This window comes from Leptopilina heterotoma, unplaced genomic scaffold, assembly GCF_015476425.1.
Source record: "Leptopilina heterotoma isolate Lh14 unplaced genomic scaffold, ASM1547642v1 Lhet_87, whole genome shotgun sequence".
In the NCBI taxonomy this organism is placed as follows: domain Eukaryota; kingdom Metazoa; phylum Arthropoda; class Insecta; order Hymenoptera; family Figitidae; genus Leptopilina; species Leptopilina heterotoma.
In genome coordinates, this window is record NW_025111190.1 from 198,460 (window position 1) to 221,521 (window position 23,062).

Below are 23,062 nucleotides of genomic sequence, written 5' to 3' on the forward strand. Positions count from 1 at the left end.
ACCGGCAACACCGGCGAATTTACCAGGATTTGCACAAACCTGGTAACAGTTTCAAATCTGACATCGTTCATGCCACATCGCGTTTTGCCCCAAATAAAAATCCACCTGTTCAATTAAAACATTTCATTATTAAAACATTACAATTAATTTAAATATTTATTATTTAATTCTAAATTAATTCTAAATTTACTTGATTCGATACATTTTTAAAATCTAAAAACGAGTAAGAAACAAAATTAGTGAATATAAAAGTTAATATCAGTGTTCGGATTTTTTTTTATTTGTGAAGTGTCACAATGACGATAAAAAAAGGAAACGTCGGGAAAGGTAAGGGGAAAGATATCTCGAAAAGTAAGAATGAAGTTTCATCCTCAACATCAAAAACAATGGATTTGACCCGCAAGAGTTCTACTTCATCAATGAAACACGAAGTTGTATCTTCATCATCAACCCTACAAGAATCGAAAAATGTCACAGCATCCGAAAAACGAACAAACACCGTTGAAATGTCAAGTTCAAGTCGTGAAATAATAATGGACGCTGACGGAAAAATAATCAAAGTTATTGAAAATAAACCAACGACAGTCGTACAAACGGCTTCAACATCAAAATCAGGTAAATCATCACAAGATTTAATAGCCGATGAACAGAGGCAATTAGTAAGAGAGAGAAATGATAACGAGAGATCAAAAATTATTCAAGACGAAAAAATCACATCAACCGAGCAAAGTCAAATAATGCACGAAACAAATGAATCATTCGACACGAGTCAAAATTTTGATAAAAATTACCAGATATCACGTGTAACGCCAACGAGTTATTCGAGATCGATCGAGAGCAGCGAATCAAAAAGAATCATCACCGAAGGTCACACCAAGGATGGTCAAACTATCACCAGCACTATAAGAATCGATCAATCGGGTCAAAGGGTAGACGATAACGGACAAGTCACATCAACGACAAGTCACAATATCGACAGTGACATAACAATGGACGATAGCAAGAAAATAAATAAATTAAATCGATTAAAAATTGACGATTCCAGTTCAACTTCCAGTTTTCAAGAAGAGAATTTCACTTCACTGAAAGATTTAAAAGTTTCCTCCGCCGACACAACGGATTACGTTCGAAGAGATTCAGACAGATTAGATCACAGTCCGGTTCGTTACACGAAACCCGGCGATTCAACCTGGGACGGGAAATTTATCCTCGAGAAACCTGAGATCAAAAAGAAAACAGTGTCCTACGATCTTCGCGATTCTCAATCGACCGAATCGACTTCAAAATTTACAACCGAGAAAAAAATCGACATTCAAGACACAAAATCACAGGAGACAAATATTCGAAGCATCATTCGAGATTCACCATCTCCCACTCGAAGAGTCACGCGACCCGGTGATTCCACCTGGGACGGTCATTTCACCTACGAAAAGCCCCAGGAAAAAAGAACCAATGACCTCACAGTCGTTAGAAAAACAGCAAAACGAAACGATTCAGTCGAAGTTCAAGACGTTACGGAAGACAGCAATCTCACCCAAGAATCACTCTCCTCATCCTACATCATCGAATACAACACCGAGGGCGACAAGAAAATCGAAAAAGTCACCTCCGTCTCGGATGTGATAATAGAAGAAGAAGATGCCCCAACAAGAAAACCAAAAGAAGCGCCAAGAACCTATCGCCTCGGGGAATCAACCTGGGACGGTAAATTCATCTACGAGAAACCTCTTCCCCAGAAGAGAACTCCCGACATCCGAAGAGTCGACAAAAGATCCGAGACTGTCGACATCAGGGAAGTCACCGAGGACAATTCAATCAACGAAGCCGACGTCTCAACCACTTCCTACCTTATCGAACACACCTCCAGTGACAAGAGTCTATTCGACGAACGTTCCAAACCCAAGAACGTCAAAACAATCTTCGTCGAAGTCGAGGGTCAAGAAACTCCCAAACGTCCTCAGAGTCCCGACAAGAGTCGCACTACAAAGCCAGGTTCCTCAACCTGGGACGGTACGTTCGTCATGGAACGAAGTGAACGAAGTCCAACAACAAAAAGAACACCTGGACCTGAGGAAAAATATTCTCCTCAAAAATACGATCAAAGAAAATTCGAGAGCGTACGAAAGAAGAATATTAGCGACACTACTCTCGACTTGACCGAGGATGAAGTCCTACACTCCTCCTTTATCATCCAAAAATCATCCACCCACGAGAGTTACACAGACTCGAAGAACGATTTTTCCACCAGCTCAACCGAAACTGTTGTCATTCAAGACGGTCAGACGAACATTCTGGACCAAAATTCGATCAAACTGCTCACTGGCGACAAATTCGACAAATACGAACCTACTGAACATAAACTAATGATCACTAGACCAAGAACCGACGATTCTCCGGCTCCTGGGCCGGAAAAACGACCAACACCCGAGGAGAGATCAATGCGACCCAACAAGCCCGGCTCATCAACCTGGGACGGATCATTCACTTACGAGAAGCCTCTTTCCAAAAAACCCGATTCGAAAAAACCCGATTCTAAAGAACCCGATTCGAAAAGACCCTATTCGAAAGAACCCGATTCGAAGAAACCCTATTCTAAAGAACCCGATTCTAAAGAACTCGATTTATACCCAAAATCGTCTTTGGACAGAACTACAAAATTCGACAGTTCAAATACAACGAGAGAAACATCAACATTCGAATCAAGAACTTATGATTCGTCGAATATTTCGACAATCGATAGGAATATTGATAGAAATATTGATACAAGTACGTACGAGACAAAAATAGAAAAGTCGCCGAAAGTGCAACCGAGAAGCGAGAAATTAAAATCGCCGGAAGATAAAACGAGTCCTGATCGAACGACAAATCGAGCACCACGTCCAACGAAGCCGGGTTCATCGAATTGGGATGGTTCGTTCACCTACGAGAAACCACAGGAAAAACGCCCGTCCGACACCAGAAGACCCAGTGACGATAGAAAACCTCCTCGTGAAAAAACTCCCAAATTCGATAATTTTAATACAACAATTGAAAAATCAACATTCGAATCAAAAACGTACGATTCATCGAATATTTCAACGTTTGATACGAATATTGATAAAAATATTTCGACAATTGACACGAATATCGATTCAAGTACATATGAGACAACAAAATTCGAAAAGACCCCAAAAGTGCAACCAAGAACCGAAAAATCATTTCCAGAAGATAATACATTGGATAAAACGAGTCCAGATCGAACGACAAATCGAGCACCACGTCCAACAAAGCCGGGTTCATCAAATTGGGATGGTTCGTTCACCTATGAGAAACCACAGGAAAAGAGACCGAACGATAATAGAAGACCTAGTGATGAGAGAAGAATACCGATAAATCTGGAGAAACAATATCCAAAGGATAATAACTTACCGGATACTATTGATCGTAGATCTTCAATAACTAAGGATATTGTTAGTAACACCACTTCGAAACATGATGTCATTGACTCTCAGAATATTATTTCCGATACTGACAACACAACCGTTACGTCAGATATTATGCAACAGACTTTTGTCATAGAAAAATCGTCGAGTTCCATTGAAGTTCAAGACTTTCGGAATATTGTTGACAATCGTGTTATTAACGAATTCACAAAGGATGTTCGTCAGGATCAGGTGAGCTGAAAAAAAATCAAATTGAATAAACATTATTTCTTTCGTACAATTAAGTTTTCTATATATTGTTTTTTATTCAATAATTTTAATTTCATTTCATATATTTTTGATACTAAAACTAATTCTTAAAATTGGAATATAAATAAAATTATAAATTTTTGTGATTATAATAAAATAATAAACTTTTATAATAATAATTAGTTAATATTAACAATAATTATATTATTATAATTAATTATTATTCTAATTATTTGCAAATTGAAAAAATTATTAACTATAATATAAACATCAATCTTCGAATAATTCAGATTCAAAATTTTAAAAAAATTCACTTATTAAATAATTATTTTTATTTGTTATTTTCAAAAATTTTAATAAAATTTCTCTCAATAATTCAATTATTCTTATAAATAAGAATATTCTTTGGAAGAATTCAATTATTTTTTATAAATAAATAGTAAAATTCTTCGCAGGATTCGATTATTTAAAACAAAAATTTTAATAAAATTTCACGAAAGGATTAAATTATTTTTGAAAATTTTTTAATAAAATTTTGCAAAAGAATTTCAATTCTTTCCTAAAATGTTGATAAAATTCAATTATTTTTATAAATATTGTAAAATTCTTCGCAAGAATTGAATTATTTCTATAAATAATAAAATTCTTCTAGTGAATTCAATTATTTTCAATACAATTTTAATTAAAACTTCTCGAACAGGTTCAATTATTTTTAAAAATTGGAATAAAATTTTTCTTAAAAATGCAATTATTTTCAAAAGTTTTTATAAAATTCTTTGTAAATTACTAAATTTCAATTATTTTCAAAATTTTCAATTAAAATTATTTTCAAGAAATTTAAGGAAATTCTTCAAAATAAATTTTTATAATTATAATAAATTTATTATTATTATTATTATTTTGTTATCAATATTAATTTCGATATTAGGAATATTTTAAACTTTTAAACTATTAATTCTACAAATAAAATAATTTGATTGGCAGATAAATTAAATTGAATTAAATAAATTAATTCTGAGAAAATTAAAAATTGGATTCAAAATACCATTCGTAAATATTTTTGAATTTTTAGAAAATCGTCTTGCAACAAATATTTTTACTACTTTTAGTTGAATTAACTTTCTAAGCAAAAATAATTAATTAATTTAATTAATTTTCGTAATACTTATTTTAATTTTTATATTTAAATTTTTTTTTATATTTTAATTTAATAAATTAATTTTAAGTAGAAATTAATTCATTTTTTACGATTATTATTATTTTTGTTATGAATATTAATTTGAATATTAGGAATATTTCAAAATTTTTAAACCTTTCTATAAATAAAATAAATTGAATTAAATAATTTAACATAATTAACAAATTAAATTGACAATTTACAAATAAAAATAACTACTTATTCTAATATTTTGACGTCATAATTCTGAGGGAATTAAAAAATTAATTTCAAATATTCGTATAATAATGAATTTCTAGAAAATCTTCTTAACAAATTTCCTCGAAGTTTTTCTTACAATTTCCATACGTAATATCCATATGCAAAGCAAATGTTTTGAACTTAAAATTTAATAATATCCGCATATATATGCAAAGCAAATTTTTTGAACTTAAAATTTAATAAAATGCACATTGTTTTAATAAAAAAAAATGTGTTCAATAGAAAAAAGAGTCAAATCACCAAGTGAATAAAAATTATATTAAACGAAAATTTCGTTAAATTAAAATTTTTCCAAATAAAAATTCTATTAAAAGAGCAATTTGAATTAATAAAGAAATAAAAATCTGGAAATTCCTTTCGAATTAAATTTGATGAAATTAAAATTTGTATAAAGTGGGAAAATTAAAGAATTCAGTTGAATAAAAATTACATCTAAAGAAAATTTCATTCAATTAAAACTCTTCCTGAGGCAATTAAGTAATAATTTTGATAATTAAAAGTATGGAAATTCGATTCAAATTAAATTCGGTAAAATTAAAATTGATATATAAATAAAGTAATTAAATTATGTAAATTAAAGTAAAATTAATTACCACAATTTGAACAAAAATTCCCCGAACCATAAGTAATCCAATTTCGTACGTTTTTGGCTTTCCAGGTATTGTAGAAACCCTGTAACAAAAATAAAATATAAATAAATTGATCAAATATTTTTTAAATATTTAAAAATAAGCAGAATCAAGGTCGAAAATTCAATCGAAATATCGAAATAATAAATTCAAAAATTCCACTTTGTCAATTTCCAATTGTACTTCAAATTAGAATTTTAAATTAGACAGTTAAATGATAGTTTAAACTCTAAAATTATCATCGATAAAAATTGCAAAAAGAAAAAAAAATAGAAATACGTAAACAGAAAACTTGATTTATTTGAAGAAAAAAACTTCAGTAACCAATAATTTTACAATCTTTTATACCATCTCGTGAGATATATTTTTTCATCAATAATAATACATTGAATCGGAGTCTGCAATTGAATGTTAAATTTTTTTTAGGACGTATATTATATCCGAATAATAAGATGAAAAATGTTGAGTATTTTTCTTTTTTTTTATTCTTTATCTCTCACAGTCGAGGGCGCAGCCCTTCAAAGGAATCGGTGACCTCGCGAAAGTTAAAGAATCGTCAACTCGCGAGTTTCATTCGTACAAGGCAAGACCACATTGACTTTCACTTCCAAACAGTGCAAGGATTGTGCTGAGTGGACCGTTTAAAAATAAATCTGACCTAATACGGTCTCGTCGTATATTAAAGGAAAAATGTAATTCATGTCCCCGCACGTCCTTAAAAATGGAAAAACTTTTTGAAAAGAAAAATATTTCCCGTCTCAGTGAATGTCACTCGATATACAAATTTTTCCTTCTTTTCTCCTACAGAAGTTGAGTTAATAAAACTTAAAAACAAAAACAGTTTTCGGTTTTTTTCCAGCATCAACAATTTTGTTCTGAGAATTATTTTTTTATAATTACTATTATTGTCACCAATAATAAAAATACAAGAAAATTTTTTCTGTTCTAAAAATTAATTTCATTATTAATTAAAAACAAACAAGAACAAATTAAATGTTTTCATATGAATTGAATTGGAAAATTCTCGCGCCTAATGATGATAAAAATCGAAAAATGTTTCTTTAATGCCTAAAAGATGTTTTTTAAATGAAGATTTAGAGCGATAAACTTTTTTCGTAACATGCACTCAATCTGTTTTCAATTGTTAAGAAGGCAAACAAAATGTGCTCCAGTTGTCTTAAAACACAACACGTTATCGTGTATACGTAACCACCATTTCTCACGGCTCGTTTATAATTGAAGAGAAGTTAATTTACCTTACAATCTTATTTGGAAAAAAAAATTTATAATTCTAGGAAAATTATTTTTACTCGTAAATTACCAAAAAAAAACTTCATTAATAATCATAATACATGACGTTTTTCTTTTTCAGAGAATAAATAAAAAATATTACGTTTTTAAACTTTAAACAAATCGATAAGAAAAATATTAAACAAAAAAAATTTTAAATTAATCAATTTTCCAAAAATTAATACTAATTTTAAAGATAATAATGATAAAAATTATAATAATAATAATTATAGTAAAAATAACAATAATAATAATAATGAAAATAATATAAGAATTAAAAATAAAAAAATTGTAATAATAAAGTAAAAAAAAAAGAAAAAGAAATTTTAGCCTAATAATAATTCAAAATGAATATTAATATTTGAATACAGTGCAATAATTCATAAACTAAGACGTCACGTTCTCTACGTACTTTCAAAATAACTTTCCTAATCTAAGAGGCAAAGTGATAATTTTTAATACCTAACAATCGCATCTTTTATGTCTTTAAACACATCCTTGACTTTTTAAAAGCTTAAAAACTGCATAAGACTTTTTCAGTAAATAAAATAGAAATGAAGCGTAATTGAAATTTGCATAAAATTTAAATTATTTACAAGCAAGCGAAAATAAAAATGGAAAAATTAATTTCTCTCATAAAATTTAATACTGAAAATTTATATTTTATTTATTTATATTATTAACTTATTATATTTATTAATTTATATTTTATTCATTTATATTAATTTATTATTTTTGTTAATTTACATTTTATTTTACTTAAATACCGAAATAAACTAAGAACAAAAAAAGTTACTATTTTTATCACAAATGCAAAACTTTCCAAAGTAGTAAATTAGGAGAAACATCTTATTGTTACGATTTTAAATATAAAACAATAGAATTTGCAAAATTTCAAAAAAGTTAAGATAAAAATGTAAGTAATTGTTACGATTTTGAATATAAAACAATAGAATTTCAATCTACTTTTACAGTTACATAAAAAATAACCAAAAATAATATAAAATTTTCTCATATTAAACAAATGCAGAGAAAAAAAATTACCAATTAATGTAATTTAAATAAATAGATATAAAAGTAGAAAAAACGTATAAAATAAATATAAACAAACTCAGATAAAAAATGTCAATAAACGATAGAAATAACTAAAAAATATCAAAGAATGGAATGTATTTTTTTTTAAAGACTTTTAATTTCCTTTTTTCGTGTTAAAAATTGAAATTTTCTCTTATTGAAAAATTATTCTGCTCTTAATATCAAAATATTATTTTAGTCACTGATTCGAGTAAAAGAAATTACATAATAGGAATGTAGTATACAATCCATTTCGCAATTAGCGACGTTCAATGAACTGTCAAGCACTGTTAATTATCGCCCGTCTAATCGTAACAATTGATTATGAATTTTGCATTATCTAAATATGTCCGGTTAAATAATATTCGAAATAGTAAAAAAAATAATTAAAAAATTTTTTAAATAACAAAAAAATTATTAAAAATAAAGAAAAAAATAGCAAAATAACAGAAAAATAATAAAAACTAAACAAAATATCAAAAAAATAATAGAAAATAAAAAAAAATAGCAAAATACCAGAAAAATAATAAAAACTAAAAAAAATATCAAAAAAATAATAGAAAATAAAAAAATAACAAAATAATAGAAAAGAAGAAATAATAATAACAAAATAATTTAAAAAATAATAAATAAAACCTTCACATTGAAAAAATTTACCTTTTTTTCATTTAATTGTTAACCTTTTTTTTGTTTAATTTAAAACTTAATTTTGATTATCTAATTATTTATTAGCTAAAAATATTTCGATTAGCCTGTAATCTGATTATAGCTATAATTAAATTACTTAAATGCCTTTTTTAATCTCCCATTTGCAGAGAGATGTCAGCAAATCAACGAGGGAATTTGTCAATCAAGAACAGTTTAATAGTATGGTAGCGCGTGATGTCGACGAGACAAAATTCGAAAAGATCCCGACTTCTGGTCCGCGATCGCCAAGCGAATCGCCTCAAAAGGTCTCTCCCGATCGACCCGGTTATCCCCGAGGAATTCCAAATCTTCGGAGCGATGACAAACCGAAATCAATTCCCGCCGCAGGAAAACCGAGTCGACCACAACGCCGTGAGGAAACTCCACGACAAATTGGTGATAAACCCGGACCGAGAAGGTAAATTCCAATCTTGAATTGAAACAAATAATAATTATCAATCAATTATTAAATATACTTTAATTTCTATATTTCGTTCAATTTCATTTCTTAAGGAATAGAAATTTTTTATTTCACAACCAGCAAATCCATTTATTATTATTTTGTAAATTAAAAACTTTGTATTTTCAAGAAAAAACATCAATTTTTGAATGAATACAGATTCAAAATTTCAACAATTTTGATATAAAATTCTACGGAACAATTTAATTATTTTTATAAATTGTAAAAGTCTTGTCAAGAATTAAATTTCTTTTTGTAACTAAAAACAATTTTTCACAAGAATTAAAATATTTTCATAAATAATAAAATTCTTCAAAAGAATTAAATTATTTTTTTTTAACAATTAAACTGTTTCGGAAGAATTCAATTACTTTTAAAAATATTATTTAAATTCAATTATTTTCAACAATTCTGATATAAAATTCTTCGAAACAATTCAATTATTTTTATATGAATTGTAAAATTCTTGTCAAGAATTCAGTTTATTTTTGTAAGTAAAAAAAATTCTTCTCAAGAATTAAAATATTTTCATAAATAATAAAATTCTTTAAAAGAATTAAATTATTTTTTTTAACAATTAAAGTGTTTCGGAAGAATTCAATTACTTTTAAAAATATTATTTAAATTCAATTATTTTCAACAATTCTGATATAAAATTCTTCGAAACAATTCAACTTTTTCTATAAATAGTCAAATTCTTGTCAAGAATTCAATTATTTTTGTAAAAAATAAAATTCTTTTGAGAAATTCAATTATTTTCAATACAATTTTTTGAATAAAATTTCTTCAAAAAGTTCAATCATTTTCAAAAATTCAGATAAAATTCTTCTAAACAATTCAATTATTTTTATATGAATTGTAAAATCCTCAACAAGAATTCAATTATTTTTGTAAATAAGAAAATTCTTCTAAGAAATTCAATTATTTTCAATACAATTTTAATAAAATTTCTCTGACAGGTTCAAATTTTTAAAAATTGTAATAAAATTTTTCAATTGACATTATTTAAAAAAATTACATTATTTTTACGAAATTTAATGAAATTCTAAAAAAAATGTAATTGTTTACATAAACTCTAATAAAATTGTTTAGAAGAATTTAATTTTCTATGAATAATTTTAACATAATTTAATAGAAAAATTATTAATTGCAATTAATAATAAACACGATTATTTTCAAAAATTAAAAGAAATTCTTCATAAAATTCACTTACTTTCAAAATTTTCAATAAAAATTATTTTAAAAAAACTCCATTATTTTCAAGAATATTGAAATAAATTCTTAAAAACAATTTAATTATTTTAAGGAATTTTAATAAAAATCTTGCCAAGAATTAAATTTTTTCCAATAGAATTTTTTTACATTTTATTGAAAGAATTCAATTATTTTCATAAATAATAAAATTCTTCGAAGAAATTCAATTATTTTTAAATATTTTGATAAATGCTTTGCAAGAATTCAATGATTTGACAGTACATTAATTTAAAAATTTAAAACATTTTAAAAGGAAAATTATTTCAAAATTAAGTAAACAAAAAAGCAAACCAACAATTAACTTCAAACTGCGAACAGATTACCGGAATACAACGATTATTAATATAGATTTTATTACTATTTATTTATTATTTTTTTCAAATAACAAAATAATATATAAATTATAAAAATATAACAAAATATAAATAAATAATTTCTCGAAAAATTAAATTTGAGGGAAGAGAGAATTTAAAAGCGAAGAGATAAAATGATTTCATAAAAGAAGAAATATAATTCATCATATTTTTAGAAAAAAATATATTCTTTACACTCAATGTTCAATGTCACGGTAAAGAATATTACTCGAGTGTATTTTCATTTCTGACATCATTGCTTAAGGATAACAGATTGAACGCTAGTTAGGAAAACACAAGTGTTCGATTCATGAAAATTCATAAGGTGTATATAATAACTGACAAAACTTTAAAATTATCTCTTTTGCAACCAAGAAAACACACCGTTTCGAAATTGAACATAAATTTCTTATATTAAATTTTTTTTCAATTTTCAGACCCTCTGACACTAGGACCAAATCACCGGAAAAACCTCGAGATTATATTTCACCGACAGAGAAATTACCGAATAAACATGAAAAGGAACCGAAACCGCGAAGAGGTGATCAGAGTCCTGATTCCTTGGAAAAAGAAGATATCAACCCGCAAAAAGTACCGGACGTTATTGCTAAAATTCCCCTAAAGGAACAATGTATTTGTGAACTTTGCACTTGTGGGTGAGTAAAATTAATTTTCCCTATTTTACAAGATTTCCCATAAAATTACGTATTTTAATTTTTTGTTAATGAAAATAAATTATATGTAGCGTTTTCTATTAAATTTATTCATTAAATAATATAGATTATTAAGTTAAATTGAGTTTAATTTCAATAACTTTCGAAAAATTTGCATTGTCTGACTTCTATTTCTTTTAAATTTGTCCATCAAATTTATTTAACCTTTTAAAATTGAAATTAATCCCGAAAACATGACGCAGTCGTCTCACGTGACTCATTTAATTTAAAACAAAGAGAATCAACGGTTTAAAACGGAAATCACTGTTATTACTTTTTATGTTTAAATACCCAAGAGAGAAAATTTACATTTTTTACGACCAAAAGTTTAAGAAACTTATACTTTCTTATTACGAATTACAAAGAATTATTATTTTATTTATCATTGTAAATACTCTACGTTTTAATTACTCCTGTTCAAGAGTTTTTTCCCCATTTATTTTATTTTCTTCTTTCGAAATTAATATTTCATTTGAAAATTAAAATATTCTCTCTCTCTCTCTCTCTCTCTCTCTCTCTCTCTCTCTCTCTCTCTCTCTCTCTCTTTCTCTCTTCTAACAAAAAATAATTAAAAAAAAACTGAAAGCTGTTCGAGTTTAAATTAATATTTGTATAAGTAGAACACGAGAAAGATCCATTTAAGGCAACTTGGAAGCGACAAATCACGTAACACACCACTTTTTAAACCTCCTTTGTATCTTTCTATAATCGTTTTTTAATATTCGGAGAAGAAAGTTTTTTTCTTGAAAAGAAATGAATCGAGTTCGACATTTTTTGAACTGTAATTAATTCAAAGCAAACGACAAAAAAATATATTAATTACAAACTAAGTTTTCCTCTGAACTAAGAATTTATTCGAAAACAATTTAAAAGAAAAATAAAATGAAAATATTTCAGTGAGAAATTTTTTTGTTAAATTTTAATATTTTGTAATATAAATTTTAAATCTTGTAAAAAAGGTATTAACTCCTTTTCCCCCAAAGCAAAAATTAACTTCTTGTTTCTTAATTCTCTCTCGTGTGCAATAAAAAAAAAAGATGTCCTCGATACTTTACACTCGTTTACCTTCGAAGATACAAGTGAACCAAATTAGTACTCGATCTGCATCGAAAATCGGCAATTTGAAACAACTTTTTTCCATTTATGTCCTTTTATTTCAAAGAATCCTCAATCTTCGGTCCACATTGATAAGAACCAAGGATTTTGAAATCGATTTCATTCCGAAGAATTCAAAAGAATTAACTGTAAATAACTTAATTTCTTTTTCCAACTAAATTTTTTTCTCTATTAAGAAATAAAAGTAAAATTTCTTTACCTCGATAGACGTCATCGTTGTCCACACAATAACTTTCCGGAGGAACATCTGGAGATTCCGCACGACCAGCCGGTGTATACAGTAACATCCTACAAGAATGACTTTGACGAGAAACATGTCGAGAGGCAGACATTTTATCGACAGGAGGATCATTTGCATATGGAGGGCGATTTCCTTGGTGAAAGACGAACTGATTACGTTGCAACTCATGGCGAGAGACTTCCAATCAAGAAGCCTGAAGACCATCTTAAACCGGAAGGAGATTTTATCGGTCGTCCCAAGGAAGAGGCACCCAAGTATGGCGAACGTGCTCCCATTAAGAAGCCAAAAGATAATCTGAAACCAGAAGGTGAATTTATTGGCAGGCCCAAGCAAGAAGCGCCAACTCATGGCGAACGAGCGCCTATTAAAAGACCCGAGGACAACTTGCGTCCTGAAGGAGAATTTGATAGTAAGTCACATCCATAGAAAAAAATACAAAACAAATGTTTGTTGATAATTTTTTTTTTGCATTTTTAAACTTAATTATTAATTTACACTTTGATTAATAAATATATTTTATTTACAGTTAAGTTGATAATTTTCTTCTTCTTATAATTTCACACCTTTTGGATAATTTTGTAACACTCGTTACTTACTATTCATAATGTCAATTCATTAAAAAGATAAATAACTTGCTCCACCCTTATTTAATTTTCATTGCGCAAATAATCATTTTATCAGTTAAATAATTGGTTATTCATTTAACAGGTCTGACAACCACAGAGCTGGTTTTCACCGGGATTTCCGGCGAAAGGCCAAGCCCTGCACGTCGCAACACCTACACAAAAGTTGAGGGAGAATTCACTGACGAGACAACATCGCGAACTGAATTTATCGATCATCGAACTGTTCAACGTGCCGAGATCATCCGACAAGTTGATAATCTAACAATCGGAGAGGGAGAATTCACGGTAAGAAAAATACTTTTATCCATATCAAAAATAATCTCAAAATTAATTTATAACAAATAAAAATTAGCAAAGGACAAGAAAATAAAAGATTTTTCTTTAGCAAAGAAATCAAATTTTCTGTTGAAATCTAGGGAACCTCTCACGTGAAGGAAGACTTTCACACCTACGATGTCGTTAAGCGGGAACCAGAGAGACGACCAACGTGGACCACGGACGACGTTGATAAATATTACGGGCGAACTGATATCACGGAAAATATATCAACAACAACTCACGAAGAGTTTCACAATTTCGATCAAACGGATTATCGAAGTACTCTTGTCATTCGACGGGATGATAATTTAAAACCAGAGGGACCTTTCGAGGGAGTATCAAAAACGAGAGAAGATTTTGTGCCTATGATAACAGAGAGACCAATTCCACAAAAGCCGAAGGATAATTTAAAACCCAAGGGTCCTTTTGAGGGCAAACCAAAGGACGATTACACGCCGAAGCGTGTCGAGCGACCGGAAGTGAAAAAACCCCGTGATAATCTAAAACCCGAGGGTCCTTTCGAGGGAAAGCCCAAAGACGACTACAAACCAACGAAAGGAGATCGAGCTGACGTTAAAAGACCACAAGACAATCTTCGACCCGAAGGACCATTCGAAGCGAGACCTAAGGACGACTACAAACCGACTGTAGGTGATCGGGCGGATGTTAAAAGACCGGTGGATAATTTAAAACCTGAAGGTCCATTCGAAGGAAAGCCGAAGGATAAATACACGCCTGGAGAACGAAGAACGCCCATCAAGCCTGAAGACAATCTTCGTCCAGAAGGAGATTTCGAAAGACCGCAACCGCAACTCTATGGTCCTGGAGATCGTGCACCAATTGTCCGTCACCCTGACAATCTGTTCCCGAAGGGCGATTTTCCTGATCGAGAACGACAACCATTCAAGCCAGCGGAACGCAGAACGCCCATCAAGCCTGAAGACAATCTTCGTCCAGAAGGAGATTTCGAAAGACCGCAACCGCAACTCTATGGTCCTGGAGATCGTGCACCAATTGTCCGTCATCCTGACAATCTATTTCCGAAGGGCGATTTTCCGGATCGTGAACGACAGCCGTTCACTCCAGCCGAACGAAGAAAACCTGTAAAACCAGAGGACAATTTACACCCTGAAGGCGATTTCGAAGGAAAGCCGAAAAATGATTACCAACCGAAAAGAGCAGAACGACCGGAAGTCAAACGTCCTGAAGATAACTTAAAACCGGAAGGTGTCTTCGAGGTGAGACCGAAAGATGATTTCAAACCCACAAAAGGCGATCGGGCGGATGTAAAAAGACCGGTGGACAATTTGAAACCAGAAGGTCCATTTGAAGGAAGACCAAAGGATGATTATATGCCGAAAAAAGCCGATCGACCGGAAGTTAAGAAACCTGTCGATAATTTGAGACCAGAAGGTGATTTCGAAGATCGGCCTAAAGACAAATTTACTCCTGCCGAACGAAGAACGCCCATCAAGCCAGAAGACAATCTCCGTCCCGAAGGAGACTTCGAGAGACCTCAACCACAACCCTACGGTCCTGGAGATCGAGCACCGATTGTCCGTCATCCTGACAATCTATTTCCGAAAGGCGACTTCCCAGATCGGGAACGTCAACCGTTCACTCCAGCCGAACGTAGGAAACCTGTAAAACCAGAGGACAATTTATATCCCGAGGGAGATTTCGAAGGAAAACCGAAGAATGATTACCTACCGAAAAGAGCAGAACGACCGGAAGTCAAACGTCCTGAAGATAACTTGAAACCGGAAGGTGTCTTCGAGGTGAGACCCAAAGATGACTACAAACCGACAAAAGGTGACAGGGCGGATGTCAAGAAACCGAAGGATAATCTGAGACCAGAAGGACCGTTTGAAGGAAGACCTAAAGATGATTTCAAGCCCACGAAAGGCGATCGAGCGGATGTTAAAAGACCGGTGGACAATTTGAAACCAGAAGGTCCATTCGAGGGAAGACCAAAGGATGATTATAAGCCGAAAAAAGCCGATCGACCGGAAGTTAAGAAACCGGTGGACAATTTGAGACCAGAAGGTGATTTCGAAGATCGGCCCAAAGACAAGTTTACTCCTGCCGAACGAAGAACGCCCATCAAGCCAGAAGACAATCTTCGTCCCGAAGGGGACTTCGAGAGACCGGAACCGCAACCCTACGGTCCTGGAGATCGAGCACCGATTGTCCGTCATCCTGACAATTTATTCCCGAAAGGCGACTTCCCAGATCGGGAACGTCAACCGTTCACTCCAGCCGAACGTAGGAAGCCTGTAAAACCAGAAGATAATTTACATCCAGAAGGTGAATTCCCCGATCGTGAGCGTCAACCATTCACTCCTGCCGAGCGAAGAACACCCATCAAACCAGAAGACAATCTTCGACCCGAAGGTGATTTCGAGAGACCACAACCTCAACCATACGGACCCGGAGACCGTGCACCAATTGTCCATCACCCCGACAACTTATTCCCAAAAGGCGACTTCCCAGATCGTGAAAAACAACCATTCACTCCCGCAGAACGACGAACTCCAATCAAACCCGACGATAATCTTCGCCCCGAAGGCGATTTCGTCGACAAACCTCGAGAGAAATTCGTCCCCGCCGAAAGACGTCAACCCATCAAACATCCCGACAACCTCCAACCCGAAGGAAACTTCACTCGATCAACACCCACACCATACGCTCCCGGAGACCGAGCACCAATTGTCCGCCACCCCGACAATCTCTTCCCGGAAGGTGAATTCCCCGACAGGGAAAAGCAACCATTCACTCCCGCCGAGCGACGAACTCCTATCAAACCCGACGACAATCTCCGTCCCGAAGGAGATTTCCAGGGAAAACCAAAAGACGACTTCAAACCAACGAAGGGCGATCGAGTTCCGGTTAAAAAGCCGAAAGACAATCTCAAACCCGAAGGTAAATTCGAACGTCCGGAAAAAACACCGGTTAAACCCGCTGAACGACGTTCTCCAATCAAGCACCCAGACAATCTCAAACCAGAAGGCGAATTCGTACGACCGGATCATGAAGAATTCCAACCAGCCGAACGTCCTACGGTCAAGAAACCCAAGGACAACTTGAAGCCAGAAGGCGATTTTGAGAGACCACAAACTGAGAAATTCAGTCCTGCCGAGAAACGAACGCCTATAAAGCAAAAAGACAATCTCAAACCCGAAGGTCCTTTCGAAGGTCGGCCTAAGGACGATTTCAAACCATGTCGAGGGGAACGAATGGACATTGTCAGACGAACTGACAATTTACACCTGGAGGGCGATATCGAGACGTCTAGAACTCGCGACGATTATACCAATTTTCTAGTACGAGAAAGAGTCGAAGTTACCAAATACGAGGATAATTTACGAATGGAAGGCGAATTTACAGACACTAGAACTCGTGATGATTTCAAGGTGGTGCGTGGAGAACGAGTTGATATCGTAATACACGAGGACAATCTCAAACCCGAGGGACCTTTCGACGCTCGACCAAAAGATGACTACACTCCAAAGAGAGTCGATCGACCGGAAATTAAGAAGCCACAGGATAATTTGAAACCAGAGGGTACATTTGAACGACCGGAGCAAAAACCGTTCAGACCGGCCGAAAAGCGGGTTCCAATCAAGCCTGAGGATAATCTAAAACCCGAGGGTGAATTTACAGTTCGTCCAAAAGAGGAAGCACCGAAGAAAGGCGATCGTGCGGATATAAAGAAACCAAAAGATAACTTGAAACCAGAAGGAACTTTCGAGCGTCCAGAAAAGAGTACCGTTGGTCCCGGAGAACGACGCACGCCGATTCGTCATCCAGACAACTTGAAACCCGAGGGCGATTTCACCGATCGTCCTAGAAAAGAAGCACCAACCAAGGGCGATCGTGCCGAAATTAAGAAGCCGAAGGACAATCTTCGTCCAGAAGGTACTTTCGAACGACCCGAGAAATCTCCGGTCGGTCCCGCAGAACGTAGAACACCGATTCGTCATTCAGACAATCTTAAACCAGAAGGCGATTTCGAACGACCGGATCATCAAGAATTCAGACCTGCAGAGCGTCCGAAGGTTAAGAAACCAAAGGACAATTTGAAACCCGAAGGAGAATTCACCACACGTCCTCGGGAGGAAGCGCCGAAGAAGGGCGATCGGGCAGAAGTGAAGAAACCTAAAGACAATCTGAAACCGGAAGGAACTTTCGAACGTCCGGAAAAATCTCCTGTTGGTCCAGCTGAACGAAGAACACCGATTCGTCATCCAGACAATCTAAAAACAGAAGGTGAATTCGAAAGACCAGAACATACAGAATTCAGACCTGCAGAGCGTCCGAAGGTTAAGAAACCAAAGGACAACTTGAAACCAGAAGGAACTTTCGAGCGTCCAGAAAAGAGTCCCGTTGGTCCCGGAGAACGACGCACGCCTATTCGTCATCCAGATAATCTTAAACCAGAGGGTGATTTCCCTTGTCGTCCAAAGGAGGAAGCACCGAAACGAGGCGATCGGGCGGACATCAAGAAACCCAAGGACAATCTCAAAGTGGAAGGTGAATTCGACCGACCACAAAAAACATCCGTCAAACCAGCTGAAAAACGCACACCGATCAAGCACTCTGATAATCTAAAACCTGAGGGTCCGTTTGAGGGAAGACCCAAAGATGACTACGTGGTCGTGCGGGGTGAACGAGCTGACATCGTCAAGCATACCGACAATCTTCACATGGAAGGTGATATCCAAACAATCCGCTCACGCGATGACTATACAAACTTCCTGGTTCGAGAACGAGTCGAAATAACCAAATATCAGGATAATTTGCGAATGGAAGGCGAATTTACGGACACTAGAACTCGTGATGACTACCAAGTGACACGAGGCGAGCGAATCGATGTTGTTAAGCACGAGGACAATCTTCGACCAGAAGGTGATTTTGTCAGACCCAAGAAAACACCGGTAGGACCTGCCGAACGTCGTACACCAATTAAACCCGAGGACAACTTAAAACCAGAGGGTGAATTCGTCGGTCGCCCGAAACAGGAAGCACCCAAGAAAGGTGAACGAGCGGACGTGAAGAAACCAAGAGACAATCTTTACCCTGAAGGAGAATTCGATCGTCCAGTTAAGAAACCCGTTGGACCGGGTGAGAAGAGAACGCCAATCAAACATCCGGATAATCTGAAACCCGAAGGAGAATTCACAGGAAGACCGAGAGATGATTCACCGAAGAAGGGCGATCGTGCTCCAATCAAGAAACCAGCGGACAATCTTCATCCCGAGGGTGACTTTGTACGTCCCACGAAATCTCCAATTGGTCCCGGTGAACGGCGAACGCCTATCAGACACGCTGATAACTTATTCCCTGAGGGTGATTTCGAGAGACCGGAGAAATCTCCAATATCGCCGGCCGAGAGACGAACTCCAATTCGACCGGAGGATAATCTCCATCCCGAAGGTACGTTCACCGGGAAACCAAAGAACGACTTTACCCCGAAACGCGTGGACCGTCCGGTTCAAAAGAAACCCAAGGACAATCTCAAACCAGAAGGTGACTTTATCGGCAAGCCGAAGGACGATTACAAACCCACAAGAGGAGAACGAAGTCAAGTCGTCATCCACAAGGATAATCTTCGAATGGAAGGGGAAATTGAAACCCATCGGACTAGTGACGATTACACGATTACCAGAGGCGATCGAGTGGATGTCGTTCGTCATGAGGATAATTTACGAATCGAGGGTGAATTCGTCGATATTAAACGACGTGACGATTACAATGTCACCAGAACCGAGAGAATTCAAGTCGTTCGACACGAGGACAACCTACGACCCGAGGGAGATTTCCAACGTCCCGAAAAGAAACCAGTTGGTCCAGCCGAACGAAGAACACCTATCAAACATCCAGACAATTTGAAACCAGAAGGAACTTTCGACCGTCCAGAAAAGAGTCCAGTTGGTCCCGGAGAACGTCGCACGCCGATTCGTCACCCAGACAATTTGAAACCCGAGGGTGAATTTACAGTTCGTCCTCGGGAAGAAGCGCCGAAGAAAGGCGATCGTGCGGATATAAAGAAACCTAAAGATAATCTTAAACCGGAAGGAAGTTTCGATCGTCCAGAGAAGAGTCCCGTTGGTCCCGGAGAACGTCGCACGCCAATCCGCCATCCAGACAACTTGAAACCCGAGGGCGATTTCACCGAATATCCAAGAAAAGAAGCACCGACCAAGGGCGATCGAGCCGAAATTAAGAAACCAAAGGACAATCTTCGTCCAGAAGGTACTTTTGATCGACCGTCAAAATCTCCGATTGGTCCCGGAGAAAGACGAACCCCAATTCGTCACTCCGATAACCTAAAGGTCGAAGGCGATTTCGCAAAACCTTATCGCACAGAATACGTTCCATCCGAACGTCCAAAACAGAAGAAACCTCAGGACAATCTTCATCCAGAGGGTCAATTCTACATCGTTCCAAAGGACGATTTCGTTCCCAAACGAGCAGACCGGGCTCCAGTGCGCAAACCCGAGGACAATCTCAAATCAGAAGGCGACATGCAAATCACAACCGCCTCTCATGACGACTACAAAAAACACACCAGAGGCGACCGAGTCGAAATACGTCGCCACGAGGATCATCTCCGAATGGAGGGAGAAATGGACGTTCGTCGTTCGCGAGACGATTACAAAAACATCACAAAAGTCGAACGAATCAACATTCGAAAGCACGAGGACAATTTAAGAATAGAAGGCGAATTCGTCGACGTTCGCCGAAAAGACGACTATCATCATCACACAACTGTCGAACGAGCTCCAATCAAAAAACACCCAGACAATCTCAAACCCGAGGGGACCTTCGAACGTCCCGAAAAATCCCCCACTGGTCCCGGTGAACGCAGATCTCCAATCAAACACCCAGATAATCTAAAACCCGAAGGCGACTTCGCCGTTCGTCCACGAGACTACACGCCAACTCGCGCCGAACGAAGAGAAATCGTCCGTCACGAAGACAACCTCCGCCTCAACACTGGCACCATGGAGTCAAAAACAATAAATCGCGATTCCTACACAACAAAAACCGACTCAAGAGAACTCGTTTCCAACGGAACCAGGAATCGCCACAACGAATCCTCGATAAATCTCAGTGACGATCACTTGACTAGAAACCAGAATTACAACACCTACACGAAACGCTCAAGCAAGGAGACAATAGAATACTTGAAAGACTCCGATCACAGAAACACCTCATCAAACCAGGTCATTCGACCTTCGAGTAGACAAAGGGACGATCGCTACTCCGACGACTACGACTACAACCGAAGAAGCGAAAAACTGCACAAATCACAAATACGCGAAGAGAAGCAGTATTCAGAAGTCGATCGCCATCACGAGCACAACAAACGCGACTACGTCAACTCCCAACACTTGGAATCAAAAACAAGCAGTCAATCTCGACAATCAAAATTAACCCAACAAACCATAGCCAGTCAAGCCCGTTACAATGCGAATCAAGCCAGCAGCAGCGAATTCAAACAAACCATAAGCGGACAAGACCGCCACCAAGAGTCCCTCACCAAAACCACCCACCATCGAAAGAACATAATTTCCTCCTCATCCGCCGACGTCTGTAACGCCGTCCTTCACCGTCGTGGCGTCGTCTCCTCAACCGAAGCCCTCCACACAATCTCCTCAACAGCCGCCGATCAACGTAAAAGTCTCTCGAATCTCGCCGAAAGTGGTCAATTCATCAGCAATTCATCGCAAAGCAGCGATCGCAAGAGTCTCACATCCCTTCATCGAAGCAACAAGGAAGTCAATCCCTGGGCATCATCATCCTACGAACGACCACAACGCATCGTACGTCATCAAGATAATTTGACCGTCGGTGGGAAATTTTACTCCCACAGCGAGGGTCGTAGTTATGGAAATTTCTCCAATCAACAAAAAGTAGAACGAATTCAAAAGCAATCGAACGTATCACACATTAGTTTAGGTGATTCATCATCATTGAATTCGAGTATGTATAAAAAAGAATACGTACCCAGAAATCGAGGGCCATGTCCCGCTGCTCTTCTCGAGGCAAAGAAAGTTCCATTTAAGCACACACGCGATACTCAAAAACACAAATTCTACATGCCCTTGATTTCCAATTAGAAAAACGTACATATTCTTCTCCTCGCGCATCCTTTTGATAAAAAAAAAAATTGGCTGTGAACTACCAGCTGCGATTTTCCTTTTCTTTTCAGTTCCACCAGAACGATGCCTTGATTTCCATTTCTGAAAAAATCAAAAATATTTAGTATTTAGATAAAAAAAAAAGTATATCAGAAATATTTATTAATACTTAAGTGAAGAAATCGATTGTTTCTTACATTCAATACAAGCAAATTTATTGAATTTAATATTAATAGCAAAAACTAGCAAATGATACGCGTGGAACGCGGTATTCCATTTATTATTATTTTGTAAATTAAACAAATTTTATATTTTCAAGAATAAACTTCAATTTTTGAATAACTACAGATTGAAAATTTAAAGAATTAACTTTTTAAGTACAGAATATTAAATATTCTTGTTTATTATTATTCAAAAAATTTTTGCAAGAATTTCATTATTCTCATGTCATGAATAATAAAATTTTTTAGAGCAATTTAATTATTTTCAATACAATTTTAATAAAATTTCTCTAAAGAATACAATTATTTTCGACAATTTTCATTAAATTATTTTTAAAAAATTTTTAATAAAATTCTTTCAAAAAATTAATTTATTTTCAAAAATCTAGATAAAATTCTTCGAAACAAATCAAATATTTTTATGAATTGTAAAATAATATAATTATTTTCAACAATTTTGATAAAATTTTTCGAAACAATTCAATTACATTCAAGATAATTTTAATAAAATTTCACTAACAGATCAAATTATTTTTCCAAATTGTAATAAAATTTTTCTAAACAATTCAATAATTCTCAAAAATTTGTAATAGAATTTTTTAGTAAATTTTAATTATTTTCAAAATTTTCAATTGAAATTAGGTACTTTAAAAAATTATATTATTTTTATAAAATTTAATGAAATTCTTAAAAAGAATTTAATTTTCAAATTTTTTAATAAATACTTTATTAAAAACTTTTTTAAATAATTGAATCCCTGCGAAAAAATTTATAATTTCTACAAATAATTGAATTTTTGCAAAATTTTAAAAAATAAGTGAATT

The 23,062-nt window shown here is 34.4% G+C and overlaps 1 protein-coding gene across 1 annotated transcript; it reads left to right on the forward strand.

The window, feature by feature from the left end:
• The first annotated feature begins 5 nt into the window (after positions 1-5).
• LOC122511533 (titin-like) lies at positions 6-22,410 on the forward strand. The gene is made up of 6 exons (XM_043626842.1): positions 6-3,653; positions 8,918-9,207; positions 11,294-11,512; positions 12,893-13,335; positions 13,635-13,837; positions 13,969-22,410. The coding sequence occupies exons 1-6, from the start codon at positions 297-299 to the stop codon at positions 21,994-21,996; spliced, it is 12,540 nt and encodes a 4,179-aa protein (XP_043482777.1). The 5' UTR covers positions 6-296; the 3' UTR covers positions 21,997-22,410.
• The last annotated feature ends 652 nt before the right edge of the window (positions 22,411-23,062 follow it).

Bases quoted from the DNA above. Each gene is read 5' to 3' on its own strand.
- LOC122511533 (XM_043626842.1), top strand. From the start codon at position 297: ATGACGATAAAAAAAGGAAACGTCGGGAAAGGTAAGGGGAAAGATATC. The intron at 9,208-11,293 runs GTAAATTCCAAT...TTCAATTTTCAG, and splicing joins GATAAACCCGGACCGAGAAG to ACCCTCTGACACTAGGACCA. The intron at 13,336-13,634 runs GTAAGTCACATC...TTCATTTAACAG, and splicing joins TCCTGAAGGAGAATTTGATA to GTCTGACAACCACAGAGCTG.